Genomic DNA, 10,114 nt, shown 5'->3' with positions numbered 1-10,114 from the left:
TGCGGCCCCAGCCCCGAGCGGCGCGGGCCGTGCGTTTGCAGACCTTCCGGGACCCGGAAGGGGCGCGGGCGCAGGACCCTGCGGGGCAGCTACGCGGGGTCCTCGCGCGCGTCCCACGTGGGGCCGAGCCGAGCGGCGGGGCCGGTTCGAGAGACCCAGACGCGCCTTTCTGCCGGCATGGCAGCCGCCGGTGGAGCGCTCCTCCACGTTCCCGAGCCCCGCGCCGCAGCCCCCAGGACGTTCTCCAGGCCCCGCCCGGCGCAGGCGAGGCAGGTGAGTTCTGCCCCGATTTCAGATTCGTTCGCACCCGGGGCCGCTGCGCGCCGTGAGCTGCCGCCTTGCCTTTTGGTCGGGGTTCGAAGTTCAGGGGGCAAAGCCAGGCGTCGGGCAGCTTCTGGAGGAGTCGCTGAGCAGCGCGGGTCTGAGACCCGGACACCATCCTGCGGAGAGGGGGTCTCGGAGGGAACGGAGTGGGTGTGGAGGGGTGGGGGCCGGCTCGGGCTGCTAGTCGGAGGTAGCGGCGGGGACCTGAGGCTGCCTCCCAGAGAAACTGGGGACTGACGCTTGGGCGGAAGCCCCAGCCCCGTCACTCACCAGCCGTGTCTCTAAACTTATCTTAGCCGCCGTTTTCTCGACTCTAAGGGTCGTTTGTTTCCGGAATGAGAACTGGAAACTAGAGAGTTTTTTGAAGTTTTCCAAGATGGGATGTATTTTCACCCACGTGCAATGAAGGGAAGAGAAAATACACCTAGTCAATGTGGTCACCTCATTAGGTGAGAGAAAGATGCCCTACATTTAACCCAAGCCAAAGCTGAAAATCGGTTTTTAAGGTGGTTCACTAGGCTCCTAGAAAAGAGGAGAAGCAGAAAATTCATACGTTGTCATAAAAACCAGGACGGCTACAGCTTGAAGGCAAGGAAAGTGTGTTTATGTGTGTTTTCTCGAAAAAGCAACACTTAATTCTTTTGAAAAATTAAATGCCAAAGTTTAATTGGTTCTTTTCCTTTCAAACAACGTGGTGATGCTGAAATTCATTGAGTTCAGGTAAGCTCCCATCATCCAACGCCCACTGTGTTATCTTCCGGATTTGTGTGTGTGTGTGTGTGATATTCAGCTTTAGGATTTAGAGACTGTGAGTAAAGTTTTCACCTGGGCGGTGGTGTAGCTGCATCTGTGCCGGAGGGGGAAGGGAAACTACAGAAGAGCCAGTTGGGAACACAGGATTTGGAGCAGGATGGATTTGGATTCCATGTGAGCTTTGCAACATGCTAAGCTCTGTGACCCTAGAGAAGTCACGTCACCTCTCTGATCGTTACTCTTCCTATCCATAAATGGAGAACAGTCATTTCCACTTCGTATGAGGTTATTATAAAGATTAAATGAGATAATACGCTCAAAGACTGTACATTTTCTGATCCATAGGAGCACTCAATAAATGTCAGCGATTCAAAAATAAAGTCATACTGGCTCCGTTGTGGGTAATAGAATCGCTGTATCAGGAGGTCATTAGGGTGCTTGTGCCAAGTACTTAGTAATTAACACATAGAAAGCACTTGCTAAAATTTTGTGGGATGGATTGAATAGGTAAATGTAAGATATCAGGTTTTTTTTTTTTTTTTTTAGATTTTTGAACTTTTTTTTTTTTTGTCTTTTGTCTTTTTTTTGTTGTTGTTGCTGATATCAGGTTTCATGATTGCTTGAGACACTGTATCAAAAGGATGTTAAGAAGGTGGTGACAGTCTTTTGCTGTGGCCTTGTCCACACCTACGTTTTTGTTTGTCTTGAATAAGCATTGTGTATATATGTTGATCACATTTGCTCATAGCCTCAACTTGGGATGAGTAGCTAATATACTAGGTTTACAAAGATCTTGACAGCTTAAATTACGCTGTTTCTAACACTATGCAGAATGTCTTGTTTCTTTAAAAAAAGTGGTTTATTATAGGAAATTTGGGAAGTAGTAAAAAAAAAAAAAGTACGCGTGAATGCCATACTCAGAGGTAACACTGGGTAACGTTTTGGTGTATGTTCTTCTAGAAGACAATGCAAAACATAGTAGGGGTCAGACTATACAGGGTGTTTCCTAACCAGGAGTTCTCATTGTGGCTTAGTGGTAATGAACTTGACTAGTATCCTTGAGGATGTGGGTTCGATCCCTGGCCTCGCTCAGTGGGTTAAGGATCTGGCGTAGCCGTGAGCTGTGGTGAAGGTTGCAGACAAGGCTCGGGTCTTGTGTTGACTGTGGCTACGGCAGTAGGCCTGCTGCTGCAGCTCTGACTGGACCCCTAGCCTGGGAACTTCTACATGCCACAGGTGTGGCCCTAAAAGCAAAAAATAAAAAAATTAAAAAAAAAAAAGGATACAATTACTAAATGGGATTGTAGCATTATTGTTGGAAACAGTGCTGTCATCTTAAAATAGGATGGGTGTTCTCATTGTGGCTCAGTGGGTTAAGAACCCAAGTATCCATGAGGGTTCGGGTTTGACCCCAGCCCTCGCTCAGTGGGTTAAGGATCCAGCATTGTGGCATAAGTTGCAGATGTAGCTTGGGTCTGGCATTGCTGTGGCTGTGGCGTAGGCAGGCAGCTACAGCTCAGATTTGACCCCTCGCCTGGGAAGTTCTATATATGCTTCAGGTGCAGCCCTAAAAATTAAAAAAAAAAAAGGAGGAGGGGAATGATGCCACTGCTGTGTGGAGAAGTGAGGAAATTCACGCGAGAACTTGGCATACTGACCTGCCAGGTGTACAGTAACGATTCAGTGTGGTTGTTAGTGTGGAGTGTTCGGGCCGGAGGAGCCCCCCAGGTCGGGTGCTGCAACCAACCCCTCATCACGCACGCATGTGCAAGAGCAGACTCGGGGACCCGCTAATTTTTAGAAGCTCCGGATACGTCCTTGCTCCTCTGCTCAGATGCATCTCGTGAAGCACTGCCGCTTCTCTGCCTGCCTTCCCCTCGCTGAAGGCCATGGCAGTCTTTCTTCTTGTTTTGTCCCCTTATAGCCCTTTGTCCGTGCCTCTTCTGAACTACAAATATAGGTTTGGATTTGCGGTTTTACACTTTTGTCTCTTCCATTAGTCTCTGCCTCTTCAGGGGCTTGGCTCATCTTTGTATCTTCAGAACCAAGCTACCTGACAGCTACTCAGTGGTCAGTTTTTTAAGTGAGTGCCTTGTGAATGTGGGGGCCCGTGGTGGGCAGCTCATGGAAAAGGATAATTCCATCATTTGTTATTCATTCATCTTACAAGTATTTGTTGAACATTTACTTTGTGCCAGACGTGGTCCTGTGCTGTAGGGGACAGGCTCTTCCATCTCTTCCAATCTAATGGGGAAGACAGACATCACACAGCGAATTACATGCTGTATGTCTTATTTCACTGAGTGTCACAGAGGAGAATGAGGGTGCTAGGAGGGCCAAGAACAGGGGCCCTGGTTTGACAGGGAGGAGAGAGGAGGTGGGGAAAGGCTCTTCTGAGGACGCAGTAGGTGAGCCCAGCTCTCAAGGATGAGTGTGGCAGGAGGGTGGGGGACATGGCTGTGGAATAGCATGTGCAAAGGCCCTGAGGAGCGAGGGAACGTGGTACATTCTAGGAGTTTAAGGAAGACCAGGACGGTGCAGAGGGTAAAGCTGAGACTGGTGAGATGGGCAGAGGCCAGGTCTTTGTAGATTATATTACACGTTTTCGATTTTAGCCTCCAAGCCCTGGGAAGCCTGCCTAATATTGTGCCTAACTCAAAGCACGTGCTTTTTAGAAAGAAGTTAACACGGGAATCAAGAGTGACCGGGATGATAAGGGATCTGAAGTTTGCATCCTGTTTATAATATTTAGTCCAAAGAAGAAGAAAAAAGGAGTTGTGTGATGAAGGAAGGAGTGATATGTACAGAGTTGCTGCAGAAAGCAGCAGGTAGATATCCCAGGAGACAGATCCTGCCTGAGTGTCAGAAGCAGCTTCCTAACCCCAAGAGTTTGGTTGGTAGCCAGATGGGCTGCCTCATGGGATGGAGAACAGGAGGAGGAGGTGTGTAGGCAGAAGCTGCCGGGCCACCTGTCAGGGGTCCTGTGATACAAGGCCACTCTCGAGGGTGGGCACGTGGGGTCTTTAGGTCTGTTTGTGCACCGAGGGTCTGTGCGATGTAAGCCATGTAAGATCCATGCATTTCAGGAGTTCCTGTCGCGGCTCAGTGGTTAACAAATCCAATTAGGAACCCTGAGGTTGCGGGTTTGATCCCTGGCCTCGCTCATTGGGTTAAGGATCTGGCGTTACCATGAGCTGTGGTGTAGGTCGCAGACGTGGCTCGGATCCCGTGTTGCTGTGGCCGTGGCATAGGCTGGCTGCTACAGCTCTGATTCGACCCCTAGCCTGGGAACCTCCTTATGCCGCGGAAGCGGCCCAAGAAATGGCAAAAAAGACAAAAAAAAAAAAAAAGATCCACACATTTCATTTCACTGCAGATGATTGGAGAGGCCTGAAACTTGACTTCCTCTCTTTTTTTTTTTATTCTGAAAACTTAGGACTTCGTAAACATGAATTTGTACAATTCGTAAGAAGAGTACTGCAGGTCAGTACTCACTTTATTAATATTAAACATTTGAGGTTGTATTTATTGAATTGCTTAGCTATGGGAGTCCTCAGGGTTGCCAGGAACAAAGGTTGCTGTTGTTATTGTGGGTTAGTCTGGCGCTGACAGTCGTGGCTGAAAGCAAGCTGATGCGTACATGGAAGTGATTTCAAGCCAAGAGGAAAATAATATATTCCAAGAGCAGCCAAAACTCCAGAATAACAAGCCGTGGCTACTCACGGGATGTTTGTATATTTGCGTGTCATGTAAATTGGGAGAGAAGGGCGGATAAAATAGAGGATGTGGATCGTCTCCTGGGGGAGGTTGGACAGCGCGCATCTAACAACACCCGTGTGTCGGAAAGAAGCAGCAACAGGCGGGAGAACATCTAGCGCTGTACTCGCTAATCTGCCATCAGGTGGGGAGTTGAAAGGCGAGGCGAGTTGGAGATGATGTGATGGAGGTGATGGGTGGAACAGAGTTCTCATGTGGAATGGGCCTGGGGAGGAGGAATTGTCTCCAAGCCCTCGAATCTGGGGCGCAGCTTGAGGGCAGAGAACGCCTTGGATCCACGCGCTCTGGGGCGGAGCCACGCGCTCTGGGGCGGAGCGGTAGTGAGCGTTTCCGCTTCCCCGGCGGCCCACGGGCAGACACTGAGCGCAGAGATCCGTTTCCCTCTCCCCGATCTTGTCGCCCGATGGACCCCTAGGGCTTTGGGTTGACAGAGCTCGCACACTTCCCAAGGTGGGTCCTCGCTTCGTTAAAACAGACCCCCTGCGTTAACACTCAGCCCGAAACACGTTTCTCCCATCTCGGTGGAGGGGAAGGTGAAGACGATTGGTGAGGTCTGGTAGGTGGCTCAGCTGAGCTTTGTGGGGTTTTCTCCCCCGCCCCTTTTTTGGGGGGTGGGGGAGAGCTGAGTCAAAGAATCTGATTGCAGACCCTAACCTGTTGCCTGACACATGGGGCGTCATGATCTCTGCAGGGGGAGATGCAATTCTGTGGGCAGTCAGGCTGCTTTCACGGACTGATGCCTCTCTTGCTGCTCTCTCCTTTGGGGAACGGCGCAGCGAGCAGCGGCCACCAAGAGGAGGAACCAAGCATCCTGTGAGGCTCCCCCAGCCAAACGGAGGAGCGAAGCATCCCTTCCCCCAGCCAGGGCCACCGACGCCAAAGAAAATCCCAGGGCCTTTAAGGGGAAGGCCCAGAAAGCCTTCTCTCCCGAGACGTCGTCAGCCGGGGCGAGCGACGGCAGCCGGGAGCGGAAACCAGGCGTGAAGACGTCCTCGCTGTTTAGGAACAACCCCGAGATCCCCGCGCTGCTCAGGTACGTCCGGCGGAGGCCCCGCGGGACGGCGGGGAAGCAGGGTCTTCGGCCTTTGTCTCTGTTCCTCGGAGCGATTGCCTGAGTTCCGCTCATCCTTTGCAGACCTGCAGTAAAGCAGCGGCAAGAAAGTGTGTTCACGTCAGACGCTTTTCAGGCCCTGGACCTCCACCCACATTTAGTGAGTATCTCCGCGTGTTTTCTCATGTTTTGGTGGCGGCCGTGGGGGGGTCATTCAGAACGTCTGTGAAGTCCCAGTTCTGGGGAGAAACACCAAGGAAGGGTTATTTCTGCTCCACGTACCTGCATGAACTCAGGTTGCTAAGATGCTTTTCCAGGAACGATCTCATGAGCTTAGGCGTCTGTTCCCTGTCCTCACCCTCCTCCCCACCCCCACGCCCCCCCCCCCTTTAATAAGAACCGAGTTGGTGCTGGGCCTGAGACCCCACCGCCTGGACCTGAAGGCCACTTCATGATGACAGGATAGATAGGACATAGAACGTGGGGGCTGTTGCGGGTGGCGGATGTCCCAGCGACCGGAGGAGAGGGAGCTGGCATCTCGCTGTTCAGGGAGGTCTGTACTCGTAAAGAACTGAAGGAAGAGGGACCTGTATGTGTCTCCTGCAGACACGCGGGCACTTAGAGCCAAAACCAAAACCAACCCATGAATGAGCTTTCCAGCCTTGTTTGCGAGTAAGGAGAGAAAAGGACATTAACTTGTAGGGAAGCGGTTTCCTCAGCTCATGTGACCCTGGCTCCCCTACTCCTTCTCTCGGGTGGGCACCTCTGCCCCCTTCGTTGCCTGCAGACTTGAGCAGGGCTTCCCAGCCTTGGTACTGTGCACGTTTCGGGGTGGGTGACTCTTGTCGTGGGGACATTTGCATGAAGTATATTTGTACGCTGACACCGGATAAAGACAAACGTTTACTTTTTTGTCTTTTCTCTTAGATTTCCACAATAAATACCGTCTTAAAAATGTCTAGTCTGACCAGGTAAGAGTTGCAGGCCAGTCTTGATTTTCTTAGGACTTAAACGGCTGTAACTGTCTGAGATCTGAACCACCTGTGGGGGGAGAGCAGGTTCGTGTTGTGGCCTTAGAGACCCAGTGCCAGCCTGTGGACCCCGGGGCCTGATGGTCCCGCGGCTTCCCCGCCTGTTAGACGGAGGGACTGGTCTGCATCCGCTGTGCTCTCAGCTCGGAACCCTGAGGGGTCTCTGGTCCAGAAGATGGTCTTTGTAAGACCCCACTGTTGTCCCTGCCTCGTTTGTCTAAATAGAGACTGTCACGTCTTAGTGGTAAGAATTAGCGTCAGCTACAAGATAGGAGGAAAAACTTGGCTGGCTGTAGCGGGGTGCGGAGGCTTTTTTGAAGTATAGGTGACGCCTCCTGGAAGGTAGAAACGGAGGCGGGAGAGGCGCGGGGCAGAGACGGCCCCTCCCTCGAGTGGGTGTGCCTCTGTCCACCTCAGAGCAGGCACCTGCCGCCAGGAGTGGACGGTGACGGGAACGTCGAGGAGGAAGCCGAGGAGCCCCTTTCGTATTTTTTGGTTCCATTGAGCAACCAAGTTTAAGGGGCTTCTGTACCCTTGTTGTTTGCTTCCGTGTACACACATGGGCACGCGTCCGAATGTGTCTGTAACAAGTCAGGCTTGGTTTTCTGGAGAATGGACAGCAGTTCCTGGCATCTGCATGGCTCACAAGTTTCCCTTCCCTCTTCTGCTCGGGAAGCTTCCCAGAACGTTTTATTGTTTCATGTTCCCTGGTACAGAAGGCAGGTGAGTGCGTGAGAGGCTTTTGTGGCGGCTCCAGCGTGTCCCCGCGCCTGCCCCGTTTTCCTCTTGAGTTAGTCGAACAGAATGGCCAGTCTCTGGCTCGCCTCCACATTTTCAGCTCCAAGAGTTCCAAAAATTTAACTGAGGTTTTATGGGTCCGCCCATCAGAGGTTTCTCAGCCCCTGTCTTGCCCGTTTAGGTAACCTCGAAGGTGGGGGCTGGTGGACAGAGCCTGGGGTGGTGGCGTTTTGTGTCTCTGCTGTGCACACGGGCGGGTCACACGTTACAGACAAGCCTGTGCTCTCTCTCTTGGGCGCCCAGCATTCAGAAGCAGAGTATCCCCGTGTTGCTGGAAGGCAGAGATGCCCTGGTGAGGTCCCAGACGGGCTCAGGTCAGTGCTGGGGGCTTCCGCCCCTCCCCCACGGGCAGTCGTGGGTGGGGGCGGCTTTGTTTGGTTTGGGGGAGGGGAGGCCACACTTGCTCCCACGAGAGCCTTGGACTTGTTCACCCGTTGGGAGGAAGGGGGCGATCCGCGGGGACGAGGTCAGGGGGGACGAGGAGCTGGTCAGGTTCCGTTGTCCTTTCTCAGAGCCCATCTCAGGGCTTTGCCAGGTCCCACCGTCTGTGGCCAGACCTGCCTTCCTTACTCCAGCGGCCCAGGAATCTTTTCTTGTGGTATTAAGACAGGTTTGCCGTGGGCACGTACTGCTCAGGTTCCAGAACAGTCTGGACTTGCTCTTCCGACCCTCTTGTGCCCTTAATGGCAGGTCAGCTATACCCCCTCCCCCCAGCTCAGCCTCCGCGCAGGTGGGTGAAGCCCAGAGTTTTTGCCATCTCTTGGCTTCTTCTCGGTCTTTAGAGGTCAGCTCTGGGGTTCAGGCTGGCTCCTCACCACGTGGGCCCTGCAGAGGACGCTTGCTTGACCCCTGACACTCCTCTGAGAGATTGAGGATGACTCGGGGTGGGGGGTGCTTCTAGTTTCTAGGGACGGTCACTGAGCTCAGCCTCTGTGACTCAGGAAGCAACCAGCAACTCCCTCAAGGAGCTGACTCTGCAGGTTTGTTAGAAGTACTGGTTTACAGAGCAGAACGAGGGTTTGTGGCAGACGGGTCACCCCTGTTTTCACCTGGATGGGAGTGTGCTTTTGCTGTCCCCAGACTTGAGGACACCCCAGGCCAGCCGTGCTGGTTTCCTGTGCTGTCTTGGCTTTTCTGACATCTACAGGCTCTGTGATTTTAATTGTTCTTTTTAAAAGGTAAAACTCTTGCCTATTGCATCCCTATGGTCCAGTCTCTTCAAGCAGTGAAACCCAAAATACAGGTGGGTATAAAGTGTATCGTTCTGTTGTGTTCTAAGTATGTAGGAAACCCTCAAACAGCCAGAGCAGTTGCATTGGGACCAAAAGAATCTTCTCACTTAGCTTTTCCTACCTCTTTAATTCCTTCACTAGGTAAGCATGATGCATCTGAAGCCTATGTTCAGAGTGGAGTACAATAATAAACAGAATAAATGCGAACAATGTAACAGTCCTCCTAGTGGGTCTAACAGAGAACATTTTTTTTTTTTTTTTGGTCTTTAGTCTCTTTTTTAGAGCCAAACCCGTGGCATATGGAGGTTCCCAGTCTAGGGGTCTAATGGGAGCTGTAGCCTCTGGCCTACGCCACAGCCACAGCAACGCTGGTTCCTTAACCCACTGAGCGAGGCCAGGGATCAAACCCGCAACCTCATGGTTCCTAGTCGGATTTGTTTCCGCTGCGCCACGACGGGATCTCCTACCAGGGAACATTTGTAAGATGCTCCCCATGTGTCAGACTTTGTGTCAGTTGCTTTGCCTGTGCTCTCTTTTCGACTCTTTAACCTTCCAGTCCCAGTGAGTTACCTTATATTACTTGTTTTAAGGTATTCCTCTAACCTCGATTTTAAAAACAAACAAACAAAAAAAAAAAATGTAGGCTTGAGGAAGTTAAATAACTTCCTGATGCTGTGTGGGTGGTGGAGTCGTGGTGCAGCCAGGTTTCTGTCCTCATTCTCTGTGGCTCCAGAGGCCAACCTCTTCTGACTGAGACGGGGAACACTGTATTTAAAACAGTGGTTTGGGAATGCCTGGCGGTTAAGGATCCAACGTAGTCACTGCTGTGGCCTGGGTTGGATCCCTGACCCGGGAACTTCCACATGCCATAGGCATGGCCAAAAAAAACCCCAAAAAAGTCAAACAATCAAAAAAACCGCAACACTGGTTTGTCCTGAATGGTAGACGTGAAAATAAGCACCCAGTTGAGAATTGGGCCACCTCGTGTTTTGTATTTTCTAGAACTTCGATTTAGTTGTAAAATATACTAGCACCTGGCCCAAAAGGGCCAGGCCTGGGTTTCTTGATTTCCATAGGAGGTGTTTGCCGTGTTCTGTAGGCATAGCTGTGATCTCAAAGCCCAGCCCAGAATCCCACAAATCCAGCCC

At 51.7% G+C, this 10,114-nt stretch overlaps 1 protein-coding gene across 3 annotated transcripts in view; it reads left to right on the top strand.

The window, feature by feature from the left end:
* The first annotated feature begins 125 nt into the window (after positions 1 to 125).
* DDX31 (DEAD-box helicase 31) overlaps positions 126 to 10,114 on the top strand; it is a 70,461-nt gene continuing 60,472 nt past the window's right edge. For all 3 annotated transcript variants that reach the window (XR_014829968.1, XR_014829960.1, XM_003122262.6), the window contains exons 1-6: positions 126 to 273; positions 5,631 to 5,887; positions 5,990 to 6,065; positions 6,833 to 6,876; positions 7,978 to 8,048; positions 8,913 to 8,977. Coding sequence is in view for 1 of the 3 variants with exons in the window: in XM_003122262.6 (XP_003122310.4) it covers positions 178 to 273; positions 5,631 to 5,887; positions 5,990 to 6,065; positions 6,833 to 6,876; positions 7,978 to 8,048; positions 8,913 to 8,977 (609 nt within the window). In the remaining 2 variants the exon portion in view is untranslated. The remainder of the gene's footprint in view (positions 274 to 5,630; positions 5,888 to 5,989; positions 6,066 to 6,832; positions 6,877 to 7,977; positions 8,049 to 8,912; positions 8,978 to 10,114) is intronic.

Source organism: Sus scrofa, chromosome 1 (assembly GCF_054392235.1).
Source record: "Sus scrofa isolate SSC_HxYL_T2T_F1_AM1 chromosome 1, Sscrofa_HxYL_maternal_Yorkshire_Landrace_v2.0, whole genome shotgun sequence".
Lineage (NCBI taxonomy): Eukaryota > Metazoa > Chordata > Mammalia > Artiodactyla > Suidae > Sus > Sus scrofa.
The sequence above is the reverse complement of the archived record's forward strand: the minus strand, read 5'-3'. Positions and strand labels throughout refer to the sequence as shown.